The 25,370-nt window shown below is 39.9% G+C and overlaps 1 protein-coding gene across 2 annotated transcripts in view; it reads left to right on the top strand.

The window, feature by feature from the left end:
* Positions 1-25,370, top strand: part of LOC115596735 (gamma-aminobutyric acid receptor subunit pi) — a 65,788-nt gene that overhangs the window by 5,703 nt on the left and 34,715 nt on the right. For both annotated transcript variants that reach the window (XM_030442126.1, XM_030442125.1), the window contains exon 2: positions 7,524-7,613. In XM_030442126.1, coding sequence (XP_030297986.1) covers positions 7,561-7,613 — 53 coding nt within the window. In that variant the 5' untranslated portion in view covers positions 7,524-7,560. The remainder of the gene's footprint in view (positions 1-7,523; positions 7,614-25,370) is intronic.

Genomic DNA, 25,370 nt, shown 5'->3' with positions numbered 1-25,370 from the left:
CATGCCTTATATATTTCTTAGATTATTGGCAGATCAGATCCAAGGCTTTATCAAGTCTTTTTCTTGTTGGGACACTCTTTCACCATAGTTTTTCTCGCTGACACGACAGGTCTGTCATTTGGTAGGGGTTTCACGACGTGTCATAAAGTCCGGTGAAAAACCGTGGCATAAAATCAAACTAGAGGAGCTGAAGCTGTTGGGGCAGAGATGGTCTGATGTTGTTAGGGGTCATTGATTAAATCACTGATGCTGGGAGACAAGACGAGTTAATAATGTGCTCAAAATATATCCAAAGCAATCTCTGGTCAGAGCTGGGCCCTAAGGACTAAACAGACCACAAACTGGGGAAGCTTGTATCTTAAAATGAGGAGTTAAAATGGTGTTAACTTGTTAAAAAGCTAAATTGGGGTGCCCTTTGAGTATTGGAACATCCATGAAAGACCACTTAAAACCAACTGCTTCAGAGTTTTTAAATTGAGAGATAAGGTTTATCAAGTGATGGTCCATTGATTGAACGTAATTATAAATAAAATGGTTTCTTTTTAAATTTGATATCGCTAACATTCATTCCGACATGACAGACTACTGATCTTTAGTCTGACTGCAATCTCTCTGTACATAAAAACTGCAGTGAGATAAACAGATTAAAATTTTGGAAAAAGAGACCATCGCTATCAGATTAGTGCTCAGTGTTGGAGGATACCCTCAGATGAGGTATCAAAATCAATATTGGAAGAGAAAAGGGAGGATTTGCTCTTCCCTTGCCATTTGTGAAACCCTAAACTGATGTCTGTGACAGAGAAGAGCAATAAAAGCATGTAGCCAGGAACTTGGCCCAGCATTTTTTCCTCATTAGAGTCTGTAGTACTTGATATTTATCTTCTGCCATTTTATTGGATGCCTGAGTTCTGAGTGAGAAAATATGCACTATATAGTTTCCATGTAAAGAAGAGAGGGTCCGCTCAGTAATGTATCTTTAAATGAGATTAGTTGATTATCTGTCTGGCAGTACATTGAACTGCTTTCCTCAATATGGTGACCCTCTCTTCTTTATATGGACACAGGCATCTAGGATAAAGCAGCAGTACGGTATAAATAACATTGTGTCTATATCATGCTCAGCACCTTCACAAGACAATGGCTAGGCCACCTGAAAGTGTCGTAGCTAATTACGAATACATTATTCAATAAATTACACCTGGGTCTCCCTACAACATGTTAAAACATCTGCTGTGAAAAAGGCCTGTAAGGGCCATGCAGGATTACACCTAAACTCACTTAAGAATAAACTACTTTATTATGTAGTAATAGTAAATGATGTAGCAAGGTAGACATTTTGGACAGGGTTTTGTTGTTGGCCTGATTAGCTAGCTAACTAGCTGGTAAGCCTATTTAACTTTGAAAAGACATGTCAGCTAAAAGATGTAGTTTCACTGTTATATGTGGCATGCTGAAATGTCATTACTAGCTGTTAAAAAACACATTTTAACCAGATCATTAGTTTATTTTTTTCCATTGTAGTGACTTCTTGTGCCCGCTGGTTACATTCAAGGGACAGTTCACCCCCAATGAAAAAATACATATTTCTTCTCTATCCTAATACAGGTTAAATACAGCAGCCTGCACTGCATGAAAAGTGGGATTTTCGGCCCCGTAAACGCCCGAAAATCTCCCTAATTTTCGGCAGTTAACGACAATTTACAGGCTGTGAACGTGGCGTTTGTCTGTGACCAGCTGGTCAGTGGCCCCGACACCAAGTTTGACACCATGAGGGTCACTTCTACATCTTCACTATACATTTGAGAAACTCAGCAGCAATGACTTTTTTACTGAAGAAAATCCACAAACCTTGGATAGAAAAGATATGTATTTTTGATTTTAGAGGTAACTGTCCCTTTAATGACACCTGTCAAGAACTTATCCATGCAGAAAAAGCTTTTTTGGTGTCTCTTTCTCAGCTTTGGTGAAACACAAGACAATAAAAATAACTGCCATCGTAAAGTAAGTCACAGCTGTGACAGACTGAAATAAGAATACTGGGAGTTGGTAGTGAATTTGGGTATGGACTAGCAGCTTGGAGGCCAGAAAGGTTGACATACTATTGATGTGACTCACCCGGAGTGCCTCGAATAAGTACCTTGAAGAGCAAGAAAGGAGAGAAAAGCCAGCGAATTAGATGAAGTGACTCAGTTCTGCCTGACATATCTTTTTATATTTCCTGCTGCCCTTTTCAAGTCGGCTTAAAATCAAATTGCCAGCAGTTAGAGTCAAAGCTGAAAGACAGGCTTCACTTTGGAGAGCTGTTACCCATCCTCCCACGTTAGAGTGCCCTTCATCAGGATGGTCACTGAGCTCGGGCGACTGCCAGGACAGATTTAACAGACAAACATGGGCAGAAGAGTTGAGATATCTGTGTGTTAGATGGAGCGCTGCATCACCTGGTGCGCTGAAAAATCACGGCCTCAGCTACTAATATAACAAGCAAATATTTGGTACTTTGAAGATCAGGGACAAAATATTAAATAGTGAACAGCCAGGTATCTATGTCAATCTGAACAGTTTTGCATCTGTATATGTTCACAAGTGCGTTGTCGTCTGAGGTTGTGTACTGTAAATATGAAAAATGAGACCACAAAGGCTTGTCAGAAAGCTCTGTCATTTATTCTGCCAAAAGATCAAAACGCTATCCACAGACGCTGACAGATGAATCCAATTACACCCGATAGTGAGAAAACAAAAATATATATTATCATGTAGTTTTTGTCATTTACTGTCTGCCCCATCAGATCATTCGCTGAGTAATGAGGGCACACAGAGACAAGACACAGACAACCTTTTGTCCTATCATTCAAATAACGGAAGCACAAACTTCCGGAGCTTTTTTTCATTTTCTCACATTCTCTCGTTTGCACATTAAATACAATCTTATATGTATCATTCTGAAAGCACCGGTCTGACCAAACTATTGCATGGATTCTGTCAGATTCAGTGTTTTCTTACACGGGAGTACAACCGAATTTGGATCAATATTTGATGGGTGATGCACTGGAGCACGCAAATTATCATTTTGCTGGATGTTTTTAATGATCATGTATTGCCTGACAGGGCAGAATCACTCTTGATAACTGGGCCTAAGTCATATGTTACGTTTCTCTATAGATAAACCCTGAATCTTGCATTTTTAAATCAGTTGGTTTGTATTTTGAGCCATTGTTTTAGACTATGAATCTTTTACCCTGGCTATACTCTCGACATAGTGTGAGGGTTAAAATACAGAGATGGCAGATTCAGTCAAACTTCTGAATCAAATGTTCAGTTTAATACTAACAGATCCCCCTGAATTGTTCAACAGGTGACTCTAATATACTGAATGAACGGCTTCAAGTGAGTGGGTGTCATTCAGCCCTTTTAATGCATTACTAGGCTGCATGTATAGATAATCACTTATAATGGCATTCCCCTGTAGGGGTCCAAGCATGAAGCGCTGTGACAGATTGCTAATACATCTAACTGAAGCATTTAACATACAAAATGGTACCTTGTAATTGGTATTTGCAGGAGCAGGGATCTTAATGTATTTTGCATCAAAATATGCTGGAGCTCAGTGTTTTTACTCTTTTGAAATGCTGAAAATACATTCCCTCTAATTCCCCGAACTCTTCTTCTCAGTGAGTGAGTTTGACTAGGAGCCCAGTTTCATACTGTACAGTGCATCGGTCCAAAAAGTAAGACTCTATTTGGTGTTAAACATTCTTCATTGAGCTTTAATCACTCAAGTGGTGCGCTCCGGGGTCCAAAGGGAGCACGCTCTGGGATGACGGTGCAACGGCTCAACCTGCAAAAAAAAGACAAAAGAAACTGAGTGAAGCACCTGCAAAGGGTGGAAGGCTCCCCTAACTGTGCTGCTAAGCAAATAGTGTCTTGGTGCTCTGGTGCTGTTGCATGCACTTAAATGAGGTATTATGCATACATTTGGTGCAGAATCGGTCCCTTACATGAATATGAGCCTCACTGGAAAAAAAATCTAATTCACAAAGACTGCTTTAACAAGCAGTTACCGTGAAAATCTTCAACGTCTTCAGAGAGTTGGTTGTAATTGAAGCGCATTTACTGTAAACGGGGTGTCGCGATGAATTGGCATAAACAAAGACACATTTATCATTGTTAAGGTGAACGTGTCGATGAAATGATTGTTCACTCCTTTGAAGTCTCTCCTGACTGAAACCGAGCTCAAGATAATCTTTCTTTTCTTTCCCTTCTCCTGCTTCCTCCAGTCAGCTGATTAGGGGTATTTATTCTTTTGCCACAATCTCTATCAACCAATCTCATCTTTGCTGTACTCCTCACTGTTGCTGTCAGCTCTCATTTCGGTGTGTTGGTGCGTGATAGCCGACACTTTGCCGCATGGCTAATTACAATCAGACGCAAAACAAGAGCAAAATAGCAATTAGCTTGAAAAATGCATGGGCGTGTTTGCAGTGCATCATCATTCATCTTTTGTTGGACGCAAGTGCATAATGCTCAATTCATAATTTCCTGTCAGCTCTCTAATGTCTCATATCATCATCTTATAGAGTAAAAATATAGAAAGTACTTGACAAAAATGGCCTCATGGATGGAGGACAGCCAAGTGATTGTAGATTAGGACTCAGGATAATTCAAAGAATATAGATAGAGGATATATAGCAAAGATATTATATAGATATATAGATATTACGATAGAGATATATATATATATATATATATATATATAGATATATAAGATATAGATATTAGATATATATATATATATATATATATATATATATATATATATATATAATATAATAATATATAATATATATATATATATATATATATATATATATATATATATATATATATATATATATATATATATATATATATATATATAAATATATATATATATATATCTAATAAATATATATATATATATATATATAAATATATAAATAAAAAAGGGGGGAAAAAATCTAAATGAATAATGTATGATGAAATTAGACTGTATGCATTATTTACATTGACTGACTTCCTCGAGGCGCTTGAACGAGCTCATCAGCAGCGAGTGAAACATTCCTGCCCTTCTGTCAGGAACGCTCGTGTCATTTATCGGACATTTTGACTGTGACAAAGATGGCACTGAAGGCACAAACAGAAAGTGGCCGCACTGTGCTCTCTCAGCTATGATCAAATCGACTCGCTGTGTAGATAATTCCTAATTGTAGCTGAGTGCGATGTGTTTTGGTTAATGTGTGCTTGCTCGGTTGCAAAAATTGGAACTCAAGCAGAGTTGTATCCCTCAACGTGAATGTCAGGAAATCGGTCCAAAGCGGCTTAGACTTCTTAGACGACCACGAGGACATAAAGACATTATATGCTGGTGAATTCCATTGTCAGCCGCACCTTTAACACCATGTCTCACCTGCTCAACAGCCACAATCTGTGTATCATGTAACCGAGGCTGTAGCCACATTGGTAACGTTACCACCAACAGTTCTCGCTGCATTCCAAGCCAACACCACTGTGAAGTCACTCTTAACACCAGAGACACAGAGGTTCGCTTTCAACTTTACATTATATATTTTCTCAGCTCAGCTTGCCGTCCACATTAGGCGGGTCTCTGTGGCTAAGTCATTGTGGTCTCTGAAGGTTTTCTGTCTGCTTTCATCTTAAAAGATGCATGAGGGAGGGAGAGAGGGAGAGAGGGTGTGCTGGGAGATATAGGAAGCAAGAGGACTCGCTTTGAAGGAAACTTCTATCTGCTTTATTACTTTTTTCACCCAACAGTGCCAGACTTGGAGTCAGTAACAAGAGGTCATTGTTGATAAGAGAGCGTCCCTCAGGCTTGTCAGTGCTGCGGCTCACTGTTGTGTGATTTAGAAATAACGCCTAGAAAAATTGTGTCTGTGAGAAGGATCTTTGAGAGATAACCACAGAGAAACGACAGTTACCTGGGAGATGGATATGAAGATAACATACAAAGAAAATAAAAAATAAATAAATAGTCGCCTGTAGCGATTACAGTTTTTCTCGATTGTTTACACACATTTTCTGAAAGCATGCCTCATGCTCTCAGAACTCTACACACAAATCAAAAATCACACACAATGGGCAAAACCCTTCAATTCTCCTGCAAAATTAAACTTTACATTCAAAACAATGTTATTTCTTCTCAAAATGGTATTTTGTTTTCAAATGACACACACAAACCATCAAATGAATAGACATTTATAAGAACCAGTTGAACACTGATGTGCTCAGTGTAAAACACTATGATGAATGGAAAACACTTCTTCATCATTCATCATAATGACTTAGGCCTTTTTTGTTCAGTTACACTTACTACAGTCAGTACATACATAAATGTGATGTAAAATATTTGAGAATATTGTTTTTATACTCAGAACACACAAATGCACGGTAACAGATTTATTTTATTTTTCCCACAAAAACAATGTACACAGTGTACATCCCAACCAACACAAAGTGCATATACAACAATATACGGTCTACCTACAAAACAACAGAAGAATTTACTGTACACAGTTACAGTAAAAAAATAAAATAAAAAAATAAAAAACTGTGCAGCATGATCTCCTCTGTTTCGGTCTGGCCACAGCACCTCATCCACATCACAAGCAATGTTTACCCTGGCCAAGCAGCAAGAGAAACATCACCTAGCATGGCGAATCCAGCCATAAAAAGCACCAACTGCTATATATCCACATGCGTCTTCCATAGCTTGGAGAAGGGGTATATGCATTTGTGGATTTGTGGATTTCGGTCATACACTTTACAAAAAATTCTCAGTAGGATTGAGGAATGGAGAATATGGAGGGAGATAAAGCGTGGTTGGGCAGTGAACCAGTTACGAACCAGAGCAGCCCAGTGGAAACTTACGTTGTCCCAAATGACAACGTACCTGAGCTGCTCCGGTGGAATGGGTGTGTTGTGTAGGGTGTCTAGGTGTTTGCCCATTTGATGAGTCAGTGTGCATAGTAGGGCAATTCACTTTAAAATTTTGAATGACAGAGTGTTCTTTGTGAAAGCAAGAGATTTTCTTCATGAAAATTGTGCCAAATGCAGAGAATTGTGTGTAGTGTTTTGAAAAAAGTGTGTTTTAGAACTGCAATTTGAGTGTAAAGCAGGAATTGTGCTTCTAGTTTAGCAGAATTGGTTCAGGGGGTTGGTGCATGAGTTACATATTGTGGTCATTGTGTCTAAAGTGCCAGTTTTTGTGTGTAAACTGTTGAGAAAAACTGCAAAAATAGGAAAAGGGGCACAGATCACCTGAGATGTGTGCCAGCTGGTTCAGTACGAAAACTGCTCCTGAAAAACAATAGATGTAGGAATCACTGGATCAGCGCATGTGGTATTTTTGCTGATATTGATAGACATTCTTGGTTTCAAAGGGAACAAAATCCATATTTTTTTAACCTATGAACAACCCTCCCATCCACCTAAATTGCACCTTTAACGTCCTCTGTTTGCTTTTATTCCAGATAAACTCCACCTGGCATCTCCACTCCTTCGGCAGCCATGGCTTTCTCTGTATCTGGAGGGACTGTGTTCACCATCCTCCTCATTAGCAGGTAAGACTGCTTACAGGAGAAGAAATACACCCGCTGGGATCTGCAGCCACGAGGCTATCTTAACAGGCAGGAAGCATAATCAAGTCACGTCAGATTCTAATTTGTTCCAACCATAGAGAGGAACTCAGCTGTATCATTTTCTCGTCGACCATCAATACTCAATAACAACTCCCCATGCCGCAGCCGAGAAGCGCTGGGATTCCATTGCTGCGTTCATGTCGCTGCTGAGCAGAACCGATGAGGCGGGACCGAGCATCACATGTATCAGTCATCGCACTCAATTGGTGTTATAATCCCTGCAGAGGTCATACAGAGCGAATGATGGGATGTTTTGGTGCACATTTTGTCTGTCACCATGAAGAGAAGCCTCGTCTCTTCCTGCAGTTTATTTTCAAAGCGGCGAATGCACTTTGCACATTTTAGATAAGGCAAACCCTTTGGGTCTCACTGAATCCTGCTATAAGATATTCTCTGTATAGTGCAGCGCTTCTCTTTGCACAATCAGCTCTGGGATTAATGTGCTGTAGCAGGTTGCCTGCTTCTTTAGTATGTTGTCGAATATGAATCTGCTTTTAGTGTTAATTCCATATGCACAGCTGGTTCCAAAACTAAAAACATTCCTCAGACTCTGATGTACTTGCTTAATTAAAATGGTGAAGGTGGTTGCTATTACACCTGCTTAACAACAACATGTACAGGTAATTGTGAGTGCATTAGCATGCTGATGTTAGCATTCAGCACAAAGTACCGCTGTGCCCACAGCTTCACAAAGCTCTCTTGTTGATAATGAACTCATGCAGAGAGGGCTCGGATAGATTTTCTTTTTTACATCCCATGCTCAGAAGTACTTTATAATATACAGTAATACTGTATTATAATGTTAATAAGACATGCTGGCAGAAGGCAGCCTCTGCAGACAAACCTTTAGGAATATTTGACATCCCATTTGAAATGAGAAGAACGAGCTTTGTGTGCATCTAATATTTACATGCAGGACAGACTTGGACTCAAACCAACCTTTGTGTATGAAGGAGAATTTAAATTTAAATGTAAATGTACCACGATAAACTTTTAACTAGTTTAAAACAATCTCAGTTTAGTACTTCTGCCTCAATATGACCTACATAAGCAAATTAGACCATCAGAGAGATTTCCATATAGTAGAGCTGGGCAGTATATTGATATTATAGCTAGAGATGCACCAATATGAAAATTCAGGGCTGATACTGATGTTCAGGCATGCTTAAATACTGAAAAATAACACAACAGGTATGATAGTTGAAAAAGCATATACATTACAATTACAACATGAGTGAGCAATAAGTCCCTTATCAGATGATACAGGTACAGTATGAGTAAAGTCATGTTACAGGTGGATAAAGATAGCATCTAAGTTGCTTCTATTTCTTGGCATTATAGTTACATGAATAATATGATGGGGTCCCTCTTATTGATTGTGGTCCTGAATTTCACTGAAGCAATGCTCTGAGTGGAAAAGGCAGCCTAGCTAAATGCAATTTTTCTGAGACGGATTGTGCAGTCCCTCCGAGCTGCACCCCTAGTATCTCTGTTTGTGGTAGATTTGAATTTAATGAAACCAGACAGAGGAGGAGCAGACGTTTTTGTATTTGATGAGGTTTTCCCAGCTAAGCGGTTTGTTCTTCTTTAGAATATGGCGATGATGAAAACGGAATGGTTTCTTGCCTAAAGTTTTAAGTGCTTGCTTGCATAATGATTCCACTGGTTTAAAGTGTGTGTGTGGGTGGGTGTGTGTGTGTGTGTGTGTGTGTGTGTCGCAGACCAACTTATCAGGCAATAGGTGCTGTGGAAGAGAACCATTGAGTGGAGGTTTATCTCAGCTGCTGCAGCAGTTAATAGGAAGTGTGGGACTGAGTGTAGGTTATGTGGGTTTTAAAACTGAGATTTGAATTCACGTTTAATCCTAAATATTTGTAGTCTGGAAATGAAGTTGGTACTTCTAAGAGTTCGATTCATGTTAAACCAACTGGTTTCGAACTTCGTTGTCACCCCTGGAGCAGGACACAGTGAGTCCAGGCAACACTCCAACTGAGGAATCATCTAGTCAAATGTAAAATATATTTAAAAGCCAAAAAGTGTACTGTGTTTGTTAGCCTGATGGCACCGGTAACTGAAGACTTGAACTCACCTACAAGAAAGACGACAAGGTATCAACGTCTTAGACAACTGGACGTTTTTCACTGTCTTGGATGTTCTGGGCATTTTTACTAACGTTAAAAACTTGACCACTGGCTGCGCCCAAAGTTCCTTTCAAACGTGCTGTTTGCTACTCTTAAACAGTATGTGAGGTTTTTAATATGTCTGTGGCCTTAGAATTAAGTCAATAGTATGTGAATTGCATACTGTTTACAAGGAAATATTACAATATGCGTGCACTGATGTGCTGTTAATAAAACACAACAGACAATACTGGTGTTCCTTCTTCATCTTTGGATCAGGCACATTCAATGCTGCAATGGCATCTTGCTGCCCTCTACTGCTCCTTATTAATGTTCCTTTTAACAGTTTTTAATATTTTTTATATGGTCCAATACTGTGCTGATAGTCCGTCAGGTTCATGTTATGCAGGTTGACTAAAGTGCACAGAGTTAAAACCCAAAGTGTTATTGTTACGACCTCCATGACGTCCATGACACTGTTTGTATGAAGACCCTGGGAAGTCGATTTTCCAATGCCAGCAGTCCATCAGCAAACCCTGTTAGCACGAAGTGCTCAGCTCAGAAACCTTGATAGCTTTAGTGATTAGCAAAGAGCGCTTGCCCTCTGCCACTGGAATACAAATGCACTACATCCAGTTTCACCTGAAAATATGTTCACATTATTGACCCAACAACTTTATGAAGGAGACTTATGACCCTGACCATGCTGAAACTGCCAGGACCCTCGCCTCACCATACAGAAATGGAGCATCTCGATTCGGGTCACAAGCAACCTAAGCTCATAAAGGGCTTTGAAAGTCCACATTCATCTAGCAGACAAGGGTCACAGGGACGTGAATGGCCTGCCTGAACTCTGTGGAAAGATTGATGTCTCATACACCATCAGTGAAGCTGAATTCCATACAGGCATGTCAGCAAATGCTTGACTGTCAATTGAGCCTTTCGGCTCTCGTGTTCCTGTGGCTCTCAGTGAAAAACCCTGGCGGTGTTTGAAAGTTGTTTTTCTCCCCGAGTCAAAAGAACAAAGTAAGAAATTCAAGGGGAGACGCTGAGGATCACAGCTGAGCTTGTTAGAAAAAAAAGCAGTTGGTTTCAAAAAAAGAACAGAATTTGTCATCCGAGGCAGTCATCCATGGCTATGGCTGGTATTTAAAGTATTTACTGATTGTTGACTAAACATGGCAATGATGAGGACAACTCATACCCTTTAGAGTCTCTTTATTTTTCATGTATTGATTATTTATCTCTGATCATTATCACTTTGCGTTGTGGCTGGTGTCTTTTGAAAAAAGAGCTAAAAGACACAAGGTGAGGAGAAGATGCAGGAGGGGAACCGAAAACAATTGGTGAGGGAGATATTACATGTCTGTAATATGACTGTAGGCTTGCTAAGCCTTGCCACATCCATTATAGTTTTTGATAATTGAAGGCAAAGACTGGAATATAGGTGCTAAGCTATAATAACAAGGTACCTGTTTTGGAGAGGGGTTTGGCTGGTTGGCCACCTGTTGCATTACCCACTTCGATTTTAGGGTCCTACCACCCCCCTCGTCAGCCTGCTGTTCCCCTTCTCCACCCTTTAGTAGCTAAGAGAATGCAGGGGGTTATTTCTTTGTACGTCATTGATCCTTTATCTGACTGAGTTAGAATCTATCCCCCTGTTTATCCCCTGCCTACTGTGCTGCATATTGACAAATCCATGGTGCTGTATGTGGTGCTGAAGAAGAAAACATATTCGTGGTTGTACACTTTCTTTTGGCCTCAGATCTATAATAATCACTAAACTATACTATGAATACTCTATTTTCTACTATGCAGTTGCCTATAAACTCCAGAAAGTGCAGTTTTCTCACACATATATTTTACTTGGGTGGCTGTCCAATTTGGTGCCCAATTTTAGCATTACATTGTTTTTTTGCATCTGTTGGAGACAATGCCAGTGATTGATTAACTAGTAGTAGACAGATGTTCTCTGGCATTACATCCCTCATTTAACCATACTGATTGTGATTGTGACATCTCCTACTTAGTGTTGGCCTTCCTATATCATTTTTTCATTAAAGCTTGTAATGTCTTTCAGGCCCATGTTGATTTTGATGGTTCAGAAAGGCTCCATCATTAATGAAAAGCTTCGTCTACGTACAACTCCCCAGCTGTTGTGAAAATGGAATCCGGGGTGAGAAAAAAATCCAAAACACGAGGTGTGCTCTTTGTGCACCTTCTTAAAACATACTTCTGAAACAAGAAAAAACACAGTTAATATTCAGGTCATCAAATGTGTATAACATGGGAAAAGAAAGAAAGATGAAAGAAGAAAAAAAATGACACAAGTTTCTTATAGGCTAAAATGATGAAATGGAGGCATCTTACGTCCAAAGGGTCAAAGGTCAACTTCATTGTGACATCATAACAGATCAAAAATCCTGGCTACTATTCAACACCACCTCTCAGGAACAGCAATGCGACTGCTGCGTGGATTCATGCAACATCCATGCAGTGGTTCTCGTCACTACAGTACAGTAACATGTTTGGATGAAAGATTATAAATTAACACATCAAGTAGTGGTTTAGGATAATTAGTGTAATCCATGATAAAGTCAACCAAATATCTAAAGACAGTATTCTATAGCCCTCCTTTAATTTATAATCATCTGATTATCTGTGAATTTCTTTGTTAATACAGCCTCAGGGTGGAGAGGGTATATTTATGATCCAACCGGCGTTACTGTGTTCAACTTGGAGTTATTTAACAAGCCAACCCACATTTTCAAAAACCCAAGCTGCAGCATCAAAGCACTGCTGCTTGTTGTCTCATTTAATCTCTCTCAATAGAGGCTAAATAATATAAAGTAACACCATAATTCTGCATATAGGAACCAATGCTTTCATGACACTGGCGACCGAATAAAATGTTACTGAAGCGTATTACAGGCAGATTAAAGGCTTACACAGTGCTTTCCATGTGTTTACTGGAGAGACGTGACTTACTCCTGTATAGAAACCCATTGCATGTCAGCTTTTTTAATTGATTGTCACCGGAGAGATTAGTGTACCCCTATGCTCTGATAATTACATGACTGGATCGTCTTAGACCTCTCTGACAGAACAAAAGAAGCACGTCAGGAGAACATGAGGAGGAATCGCTGGTTTGGACGAATATTTTACCAGGTGCTTTGTTGTACGTTACAGCAGATGTAAACACCACTTTAGTGTCACCTATCAAAACGACTTTATCAGGAGTTGTTAAGGTTGTGGACTAAAAGGAAATGTCAATATAAGAGAAATGTATTATTTGTATTGATAATTGATAATGTCTCTGCATGCAGTTCAATGGTGTGCTGGACTGGAGATGAAATGAGACACTGACATTGGACTCCAACAAGTGCTCTGGCACATTGATTTGGAAGAGTGATCCTCAATTTTACTGCTCCTGACAAGTCGATGCTGGGGGCTGCTCACTGATGTCACTAGTCAAGGGTTACCAAAACAAAACACCACAGATGTCTCAGAGCTGATGTGACGGGCGGGCTCAGCTGAAGAACTTTTATTTATATATGAAGTATTACAGCAGTTTTTCAGTGTTAACTGCATTGAATTCCTTTTTAGGGAAATTGTAAAGGGATTCATACAGGAAGTCTTCTCCTTCTTCTAAATCTTTAGGTGCAAATGGTTCAGCATTAAGCAAAGATGAAGTGATGTAAAACTTGGCTCGAGTAAACTATCTTGTGTCTGCAGGAGACTGATCAACAGTCACTCTTTTTTTCTTAAAAAAGAGAATGCTTTTTACTTGAAAAACGATGGTGCCTTGTTTCCTCCGAGTTAAATAATGAGACAGATGAGATTATTTTAAAATTCACAAACTCTCCTTTTCTCTTTACTGCAGCGCCTGTTGGTAATTGCCTTGCCTCGCCTATTTGGACCTCATCATTTATCCCTTTCTGCAGCAAAGCGAAGTGAAAACCAGTTTTTCATGTTCATTAGGTTTAATTGTAGGTCCCCTATCTGGAACAATATCTTCCCTCTGTTGGGCTTCTCCACCATTTCCATTTTCATAGCAGTTAGTCATGGTGCTATTGTCACTTATATTTTCCCTCAGCAAGGAATTGTCTCACTCTGGACCTGATTATACTATGGAGTTAAAGTTTCTGAACCACAGGGCTTCATGTACTTATTGGCTTCTTTATTTCAGTTAGAGCGGCATGTTGTCAACTTGTAGCAGATTGCTGAGGAACAATTCAAACACTTGCACTATGCACTATGATTTGTGAGAGTAAGTGATGCCTGTTTTTTTCCACCGCAGGATCCCCTCCACAGCAACAAGAAGCGTTTGACAAATTAGCACCATATTGTTCTTTAAGATTACTTTTTGTACATTTTATGGCTTTAATGGGTAGGGACGGTGACGGGGCAGACAGGAAATGAGGGTGTGAGAAGAGGTATGACTTGCAATAAAGGTTGCTGGCGGGAGACGAACTGGCGACGGTTGAGAGTGTGAAATAAATGTTGCATGCGCTGTCACCATTTGGCTATTTCATCTACATGACAGGGTTAAACATATTCTTTTATGCTGAGTCTTTAACAAATGACACATGAAATTTATATGAGGGGTTCATTTTGCCTCTTGCCGCAGATGACCAATGTGACACATGTTCCCATTTAGTGTAGGAGTGCAGGACGCATAAAGTTTTAACATTCTAGTCGTTTGGATTTTGTGAATTTAAATAGCAAATTAGATCATTCATGCATTTGTTAAGCTTATCCACTTACTGACATTACCTCTCAGCCACTGGTGCCTGGTATGACAAGGAATTATATTCATAATGGACATTTCAGCACCCAATGATTTACTTTTAATGTCAATGCGGAGCCCATGATGCAGCAGAACTCATCAAGCTCAAACAGGAAAACTTATAAATGGCTCGATTCAGTTTGATTAAAGGATAACTCCACCAATTTTACACACTAAGTAGTGTTCATCGGGCAAACAGTAGCACAAAGCCTTTTGTGACTGCAGTAGAAGCTGCATGTAATCTGATATATTGCCTCCAGTGATGTCACTCGGTGGCTAAATTGCATTATGGGTAATGTAGGTACCAGGTTTTGAAAAGCAGTCCACTCCGATAACACTGTTGTTACAGTGTTGTTACATATTCTCTCAAATCACTCTCTCACATGCCACATAAGAAAGATTCGGGTCGTCCACGTGGTTCTTGGATGAATCCCTTAAAACATAATCTGGATTTGTCTGCAAATGGTCTGCAGATTGTCTGTTGATGGGATTGCCGTGCCTCTCCACTTAATCGCAACCAAGCATGATGATAAATTGTAGTCCTTTTTTCAACATTTTAATACAACAGACTATCCCCTTGTTGTGCCATAATGTATGCATATACGTTTGCTAGCTAGAAATAAATATGAATACAGAATTTTCTTTGTAATATCCTCTATTTAGTTTATATGGTAGAAAATGATCATTTGACATCCAATGGTGCGATGACTACATGTTCAAACATACTAGCACATTGTAAGTCATAGCATCAGAGGGTATAATTTGCTTGTTCATCTTATTTCTTGCTTTCTTACTTTATACTGTCCACAGAAATCCAAAGTAAAACAGGGGGTTAGGAGTTGACATATCACTTGGCATAATCAGGCTGCACAAACGTGACTGGATAGGGTACAAATGGCCCAAAAATTAGAGCATTTTCCTGGCTGGCTCTGTCTTCTCTGACATATAAACCAGAAAGGTCAGCACTCAATCTCTTGGACAGCATTACATCCAAAACCTGAGGTGCCCCTTACAGCCTGCAACCGACCATTCCAGTGTCTGGATCTGAATTCAGATAAAGTGATTTGGTAACCTATGGGAAAACTTAAAGAACTAAGCCTGTATGTACAGTATTCGTGCACAGGTTCCTCCAAAGCTCCAAGGTCCATTTCATGTAACAAGAGTACAAAGCTGGAGCCAGGGATAAAGCTCTTATTACCATGATAACGCTTTGTAGTGTCATTTTAATTAATACCAGCTGAGATCTTATTTTGGCCTTCCTTTGAGCTCCTAAAATCTCAGAGCTTGTGAAAGAAGATTAAAAAAAAGGAGCACGCGCTAGCCTTAAGAGGGATGTTACTGTAGCTGATAGCTTATCCCAGAGGACAGGGACTCTAAACTGGAGATCTTAGAGGTTTACTTTTTTATCTCCCTCACCAATGGAACCTCTTTCTCAAGGTTGAGATCCAATCGCAAACTGATTGTCATGCGTTCAGTTGTGTTCTCAATGATCCCAGGGTTAAATTCAAGAGTAACAGTTTAATTGAATCATTAACTGAGGGCACAACAAGTTCACGCTGAGAAACTTCTAAAGATTCATTACAGCCTGTACACGTTCCCTCTATTGTCAGTCAGTCCCCTGATTCATGGAGGGCTATCATATGGGCAAATTGAATAACTTTAATCAATTACTCGCTACATGTTACTCATGCAATGCATTGAATGCTGAATAGAGAAAAGGCATGGTATCGAAATCATTCTGGTTTATATCTGTAGTCCAGGTGGTATTGACCAATCATGCTTGAGTGGCTGAGGCAGCATACATTAAACATCAACGCTCTTGTTGAGACAGTTCTACAACAAAACTGTGGGCCCAACAGTCTCTGTTTTTATATTGTTTTGCCAGCCTGAGTCCCATTTGTCCATTTCCTGTTCCTGCAACAAGACATTAGCCAGCCTTAAAACCATTCTTCGTTAGCATGGCTTTTACTCCGACTCCCTTCCTCTCTGGGGGAGGTCCAGCCCGTCAGGTTGGACGGTCAAAAGATGCCGCGGGCCTTGATGGTCTAAAAGTCGGCTGCTCTTAATCCAAAAGCTTTCTTCCCCACTGTTGATGTCAATATTTCTGCCACAGGCAGTAAGTGTTTCAGCAAGAAAGCTGAAAAGAATGACATGATGGGCATAATTTGGAGGAGCTATCCGCCGCTGGATCTTCATGCAATACAGTTGCCATAGCAAGGATAGAAGGATGGATAATAAGAATAATGGACAATAGAAGGAACAATGAAGGGTAAACAAGTTCAGATATCCTCAAGAGGTTTATTCAATCTTTTTCATTTCAGTAATTTTAGCTTTTAACCCTTAGATGCATAAGTGGGTCAAAAATGACCCGGTGACGTTGTTTTCTTGCAATATCTTCGTAATGAAAATTTGTTATCATTTCATATTCCAGGTATTCCTCAAAAAATATGTTTTTGATATGATGTCATTGAAAATCTTAATTTACCTTTTAAACATTTAAAAAAAAAACAAGTTTTTGTATTACTACCCCAAGCTTCCATAAGTGGGTCAAAAATGACCCGTATGCATTTCTTATGGAATTTCATGAGAACCTTTAAATTCTTATCAACTGTGGCTGTGAGGAATCATTTATTTTTTACCACACACTTTACAATCTAGTATAATCTTCATCTTTCAACAATAATTCAATTTCAACAACATACTTGCACATTCATGTCTGTGTGTTTGTGTGTGTGTGTGGAAGAGTATGTGCTATTATCACTTATCACTATGTATCAGCCTAATTTATAGTTAGCTAACATTAGCCAGCGAACTATGCTAGCTAACATTACTGTATGTACTGTACTATAGGTGTGTGTGTCTGTGTGTGTGTGTGTGTGTGGGGGGGGGGGGGGGGGGGGGTCCTTTATGAGTATTATGTCAAAGAGTATGTGTTATTACCATGTAATAATGTATTAGCCTAATTTATAGTTGGCTAACATTAGCTAGCGAACTATGCAACAATAATTCAATTTCAACAACATACTTGCACATTCATGTCTGTGTGTTTGTGGAAGAGTATGTGCTATTATCACTTATCACTATGTATCAGCCTTATTTATAGTTAGCTAACATTAGCTAGCGAACTACGCTAGCTAACATTACTGTATGTAATGTACTATAGGTGTGTGTTTGTGTGGGGGGGGGGTGTCATTCACGAGTATTATGTGAAAGAGTATGTGTTATTAGCCTAATTTATAGATAACGTTAGCTAACATTAGCTAGCGAACTATGCTAGCTAACATCACTGTATGTGTCTGTGTGTCATTCATGAATATTATGTGAAAGAGTATGTGTTATCATCATGTATTGACTTTTAATTATTTTTTTATTGTTTTAGTCTAACACAAATTAGCTAACTAACCTAGCTCACATAGAAAGAAAGAGAAGAGGTGTCAGATCTGCCCAAGTCATAAAGATCGAAAAGTCAGCAATAGGTGTGGCAAATGCAGTGTATGTGTGCAATGATCACAGCGAGAAACAAATAGTTTGTGACAACTGCATGCAGTGAGGGACTATGACTGAAAACAAAAGCTCTACAAATAGAGATGACACACACAAGCACACACAAGCACACACACACAAATGCGAATGTAAATAAGTTGTCTTTGTTTCAATTATTATTGTTCAAAATGTTTGAAAATTAAAAATTAAAATAAGTTAAACCTGAAATCATTCTTGTGTGTACAATACAAAACATAAAATGAATGATTATTCTTAATAAAAATGACAAAAATTGCATAAAAATGCATTGATTCTATTACGGGTCATTTTTGACCCACTTATGGAAGAGTGTAGGGTCCAATCACTCATGCATCTAAGGGTTAACAACAAAGCCCACTATTGTTTCATGTTTCCCTCTCAGTCACATGTATCCTGCATTACAAAATCTCTGCGGAGGTTTATGAACTTTTTACCTGATGGCATCACCACATTCTAGTGTCTGCAGTCTGAAGGTTTGTTTTCCTACTAAACTGTAAATTGATTGATTAGACTGATTGGTTACTCTGGTTGAACTCGTGATTTTCTGTCAAATGAGCCGGCAAGCCACCATGTGCCTCAATGATGATAATATTTTTTTCATAGATTGTACTGTAACTCTTGGTTTGTCGGTAAAGGTTTTAACATGGAAAACCAAAAAATTCAGATCTGATGAAAGTGATACTAATGATCTACACTTTACAGCTCATTTAGTAGATTGAACTTGTTAGAGCCAGGTGTTTACTTGTGTGTTTTTGGAGTGAGGAATTATTCTTTCAACATCTTTATTGTCACTGAACACATTTTTCAGCCTTTAAGCCAATGTCATTGCCCCAAAGTCTGCCCTTCAGACTATAAATGCTCTACAGGTAGCTGAGTGTGTGCTTTTTGTGAAGAGTGGACCTTAATGCAGAATGTCACTGTGATGATCTTCCTCCATAATAAGTGCACAGTCCCAGCAAAGCTGTGGGGATCACCGATTGTTCGGTTTGATATTTATAGGTATGAATCTGCACCGTGTTAGCAGGCTGGTGGCTTTTTTAGAATATAATTAGACTCTTATTATACTTGCCCTGCAGATGTTTTCATTCTTTGTACCTACCTTAATGTTGTGTCTCGTCAAAATTCCCTGAACTCTTTTATGTGCTGCCTGACGAACCCTGGTGTACCCCGGGGATCTGATTTAATGTCTGTTAAATACCGTCTCATGAATGCGATAAAGCGGCTGCCAACTGCTCCCCACTGCTATGCTCTTTGTCAGCAGCAGCTCACTTTTGACAGCCTTTAATTTGAGGGCCGGGGGCGGTGGAGGAGGAGGTGTTTTTAACCTGGACAGCTGTGAGGATTTTTAAACTTTTTCTTTGTGGTTGATCTTCGAATGTGTCTGGCTTGACAACAGTAATTTCAGCCCCTCGTGAGCTTGGAAGTGCAGCATTGTTATTCCGTGGCTCAGTCTGCAGTGCAGTGCAGTGCGGCTGTCTCGTGCATCCAAATATTGCTCCCATTCGCTGTCTGTTTTTAATATTCATCCATCTCCGAATACGTATCCCAGTGGTGGCATTTAACATTCAAATTTCACTTTTTTTAGAAGTTTGGCTAAAAACGCCTGAAGAAAACTCACTTTTCCGAGCACACACACTGTTGTCAGTTCAGTAACGTTGTTGTCTGCTGCAGACGGTTCTACATTTCACTAATTTGCATGACGCTTCCTTCAATTATGATATGTTTGGACATATTTGGTGGAGGCATCCATCCATTAACATTCTTGTTGCTCTGTTTTATCTGGCGGTGAAAAGAAAACACAGTTAATTATCTTGCTGATAGGATTTTTCTGGATGGTTAAAGCTTTCCTCGTTACTAATGAGATTTTTTTTCCTCAGTGGGGGCTTAAGTCTGTAATGGACAGGAAAAAGAATGCTAAGAGTAGTTATAGATTGCCCACAGAGGCATAAAATGTATCTTTGATGATTTCCCTTAATGAAAATCCAACAGCTTCTGTCAACACAATATTAAGCTTCAATTTTAACATTTCAGTGCCTTTCATTTTAACGTGATTTATATATACTCGGCAAATTGGATCCCACGTTCTGCAAAACTGGTGAGAGAGTGGCGTTTGTTTGTTTTCAAGGCCTTTGGTTTTTAATAAAGGCAAACATTTTTAAATTGAGTCAGTGGGCTCAAAATTCAAATTTGATATATCAGTGTTTTCTCTGTTGCTACAGTGACAATGCATTTGGATGGCATGTGTTGTGCACTCATAATTGCTACTCTGTGTCCTGCACTTTTTCTCCGAGCCACAGTACAGCCTTTCGAAGTTCTGGAGTTTCTTTTGTGTGACTTCAACAAGTTTAGGCACAGAAACTGATTGATTAGTTTAGGAAAAGAAAAAAAGAACTTGGTTAAGTTTAGGCTTCCGAACTACTTCACTAGGTTTAGGAAAAGGTCGTATTTTGGGTTAAAATAACTACAGTCACTCTTGTGACTCAAGTTATATGACTTTTCTATATATTATACTTCTGCACTAGAAGGGCGCTTCAACAAATGCCCTACAACGTACCTGCAGCACCAACCTTAAGACGCTGAACAGACTGCTGTATCTGACACATTTTGAGAACAGTCCTGACCAAACAGACTGAGCTAAGAATACAGATTAACTTGGCATTTAGAAGGGCAATTTCCTTTCTGTGAGCACTTCCATATCCGTGCTGCTTTATCTTTTTCTATTAGCTTTTTGATTTGCTTTGATTAGCCTCCACATTTAACTTTTTCTGGGACACTTTGCAAATCATGCCAATTAGCTTTATTGTGGTGGAAAAGCTCCATCTTGCCTCACACCTTTAAATATTTTCCATCGCAGTTCCGGCACCTAGCCCTAACCCCAACCCAACTCTCTCCCTAAGCAATGGTTTAATGACATCCAACTGGAGTGTAACAGCTGCTAGCTCAGCAATGAAAAAAAAAATGTCTTTGCACAGAGCAGTGTTCTCCTGTTGATGCACAGACACCCACATAAGCATTTCTTCAGACTTTCCCTCATATTTGCACTTGAAGAGAAATTGGAGCTTGGGAGAAAAAAAATGCTTTGCAACACAGGAACCAATTCTGGGTCTTCTCGAATGTAGACATCCAGTGAATGTGACAGTGCCTACAATTATATCTTCAAAACCAGTCAGTAATGGATAAGCTCTGTCAGTTTGTCAACAGACTCAAAACTATATATTTTAATATAGCTCTTGGAGTGTGCGGACAGTCTGAGCCACTACATGTCAGTTAAACCCTCTTCTGCTCAGATTTGCCTCAGGGCTGCAGTCAAGGGAATTTCCACTATCTTGCAGCGCTGGGCTCAATTTTCTTTAGCATTATGGGAAAATGAGTAAGGAACCTGTTTGCCTGCATAATATAGAAGGTTGAGCCCACTCAGGAGAATGCACAAACATTCAGTCAATTACTCAAAGCAGTTCTCAGACTGCTACCTTCCTGTAACTGCAGAAAAGGGGGTGAGCGCGAGTGTGGATCTATAATCATCAGACTGTCGGTGCTCCCCACAGCCCGCTGGTTCTGCCTCACAGCGGGCTCATAAAAAGCTCTGTTTAATTACTTTGAAAACCTCTCCGAAGAATGATTATGGTTTGTTGAACACTTGTCAGACCATGCGCCGCTTATTGTTTAGACTGTGTGTCTTATGTCATTTTTTTCTTAATGCGTTTCCTCTTTTAGTCAAGATGCTGTCTGCCAGTTCAATAACTCACTGTTTGCACAAATAATACACTTCCACGCGCATGAACTCTGCGGCGATACCTCAGCGGCTCCTTGAGTGACAAATTGCCTCTGGACAGCAGTCTTGTATAGAAGCAGCAGCTGATCTACGCTAACAACACAATTAACGCGCGAGTGGGCTGCGAAGCTCACATGAATCATCCAGTTAATTTACTGTATGATTCGGGACGCTGGTTAATTTCTGATTGTGCCGCTGCTGTAATTGATTGAACGCTGCGTGGATGTAAGGGGGCATGACAAGTCGGTGGTGCAAAGTGAGCAATGCTTAAGTTTAATTGGCCCGGGGTGAAAGGGAGTAGAGCACTTCATTGACGGATATCGCTCGGCCCCTTCAATACTTGTCAGCGAGAAGGAAGTTTCCTGGCCTGCGTGTGTGACTAATGAAAACGAGGTCACGTAGCAAAAAGGCTTTACATTCATATCTGTAATGATTATGACATGGTATTCAGGATTGTAAAGCACATGAAGCCTTGTCATCCTGGCAAAATGGCAGTAATCATAGTGGTTGTTTCTTCTGCTGGTTCATTAAAACCAATTTGCCAAGATGACTCTACAGCAGGTTTCTTTTTCAAGGTTTCAGGGCAAAAAAAACTTAAACTAAAGTAGCCGAAACCAAAAAAAAAAAAAAAGATCATACAACATCTGTACTCGCTGTCACATGTTTTTTATGTCACCTCTGAAGATTCTGACTTCAGTGAGCTTATGAAGACAGTAAATGTTCTATTCTCCTATGTGGAGGGGCTTAGGGAGCTGCCTAGGATAGCATGAAAGGGAGAAACAGCTGCTTTTATCCACAGAAGCCTGCAACATGAACTCAGGAGGACTGCTTTTTTTTTTTTCTTTTTTCCATGGTTGCCTGCTTCTGCATCTCCGAGCATGGCGTGGCTGAGGGGTCTGAGGGAGCCTCCAAAGTCCCTGATGAGCGAGGGAGTAATCTCTGTGTATGAGAGCAGCAGCGACTTCCCTCAAATCCCATTTCACAGCGACGAGAAATGAATATTCTCCGCGAAAAAGAGGAAAAGGAGACGTTTAATGCATCGTGACAGGCGAAACATCCGGTGTGGAGCGAACGTTCGGAGCACACCTTGAGCAATTGAGCTAATGCCGTGTGTCTTACCTGCTCTCTCCGGCAGCCTGTCACTACACAATGGCGCGTTGTGACTGGAGGCCTACTGTACCAAAGAAGTCGCGAGGGCGCTCTGTATTTGAAACCTTCAGTGCAGTAAAGCAGTGTAATTTCAGCTCTGTGTTGAGGGAAAATGGACCAATTTCTAGGGTTTACCATTTGATTAGGGGCGGCGAATTAAGATGCAAATGTCATTAGTTGTCATTTGAATATGAATGAGCTTGAATCTCTGACTTTGAAGGTCGACCGAGGGCCTGTCTGATCTTTTATGGCATGTTAAATAACTAATGTTCATACATCCGTGACCTCATTCGAATCAAGATGACATAACCCACATTATTGGACGCAATCCCTCAAGGAGGAATTCTACCATTTAGCCCATCAAGTGTGATTAAATGCTTTTATATTATTAATGTGATCATATGGTAAGGCGACATAGAGGCTATATTATATTGACTTCAGCAATTGCTCTGGAAACTCATGAAAATGTATTGGGAAGCCTGTGCCCTGCTTGGGGGAACGTGTAACAAAAAAAAACCTGCAGTGGAGCTTATCAAATCTCTCTGTGCTCAGATGGCTTGTACATGCTCCTGATTGGGGAATATTCAATCAAATTGCTCCCCACGCAAATACAGAACACATGTGTTGTACTCCTCTGCGAGCCTCGAACATCGCGGCACGCCGACGGCTGCAGGGACTTCTCTGCAGTGAGGACGCGGCCAGCTGAGGGAGAGCGCAGAACGAGGAATGACATGAATCAATGAGCGAAAGAGTGAGAAGCTGGTTGTAGCTGAATGTGCTGCTGAGTGGGAGGAAGACTGGGAGATGGGGAGGGAGATGGGGGTCCGCAGAGAGCGTTACTCAGCTCTCTGCAGGGGTTATGTTCAACTGAATTAATCTGTTGTGAAATGTGCAAGCACTGCCTGGACTGATGCCTTGTGTGCACTGGAGATTGGAAAGAAGAGTAGGGGGATGGGGAAGTGGTGGAGGGGATCCGTGGGGAGGCTGTGTCTTGAAACAGGATCTGAAAAGGCGAAATCCCCCAAAGGGTTTGACTCCTTCCTTCCAAGCCACCCTGTCACCCCTGTATTGCTCTGTCTGAACCTATTTCTCCACCCACGCATCCACCATCAAAACACAAGACAAAGCGCCAGTGGGCCAAAGTGTGTATAGTATATAGGCATACATCTTCTTTAGCTACACTGTTATACTTGCTTTCTTATAGTAGTAAGTTCTCAGTAGTACTTGCTGTGTTGTAGTTGACTCGGACAACATGTAATGAAGTGTTTGGTACAATGGAAAAGAGTTAAAACTGACCTTGTGTATGTTATGATATGATATGGTGACTTCTAATGCTTTCTTTGTTAGAATGAACAAAAATAACCATTTGATGCTGTTACCAAACAATGTGCGTAGTAATCCACTGCGCTCTGCAGCCTTCAGGCAGCAGCAGGCTGCTTGTTGTTCTCATCAAAAGTGTAATTAACTGCAGTTATGACAGATTTTTCTGTCCCCTGCTACTGTGTTAAATTATTGAATAGAGATTTAGTGCATTGTTTAAAGTTAGCTCTAAATCAGTTAGAATTTGGCACATTAACAACGTGCCATTTCTTCTTTATTATTGCCCATATAGGTGTGTTAGTACAATACTTCACATCCATATGTCCTATTCTTAGCTATCACAGCTACCCTAGACATTAACCAGCGTAACAAGTATGACTGTTCTACATCGACTCCTTTATGATGACTTAGAGGCTGATCACACCGGCTGTCAATAGTGCTGTATATCATGCAGGGCTCCAGGGTGGGACTGTTTTAGTCACAACTTCATTGGTCGAATTGGTGCTCCTGAAATTTAGCAGGTCTGATTAAAAGTAAACAAAAAACACATACAAATAATTTTGAACGAACACCAACTGTTCATGGAGTTCAACAGTTCGGAAAAAATAAGCCTGGCTTCTTTTCTTTCAAAAGTTAAATAAGAAGATTAATATCAGCCTCGTGTCAGTACATTAACTTTTGAGTCGGAGCTGGGAGGCAATTAGCCCCAGCTTGGAGGCAGAGACTGGAGGAGACTGGAGGCAGAGGGAAACAGCAAGCATGGCCCTCAAAAAAGTTCACTTATTAAGATGTTATTCAGGATATGTATCTTGTTTTTTAAAAATGACGTTAGATGCATAGTTTTTGACGTGCTGGACCATTTATATTTCCAATCCAATCCACTTTATTTGTATAGCACATTTTAAAAACAATAAAGTTACCAAAGTGCTGCACAACAGATACAAAACAGTAAAAGAAAGAAAGTTAAATTTAAAATACAATAAATTAAAAGCATATAAAAGGCAACC

The sequence above is a fragment of the Sparus aurata genome, chromosome 15, assembly GCF_900880675.1.
Source record: "Sparus aurata chromosome 15, fSpaAur1.1, whole genome shotgun sequence".
Taxonomy (NCBI): domain Eukaryota; kingdom Metazoa; phylum Chordata; class Actinopteri; order Spariformes; family Sparidae; genus Sparus; species Sparus aurata.
This window is presented reverse-complemented; position numbering and strand designations above follow the sequence as displayed.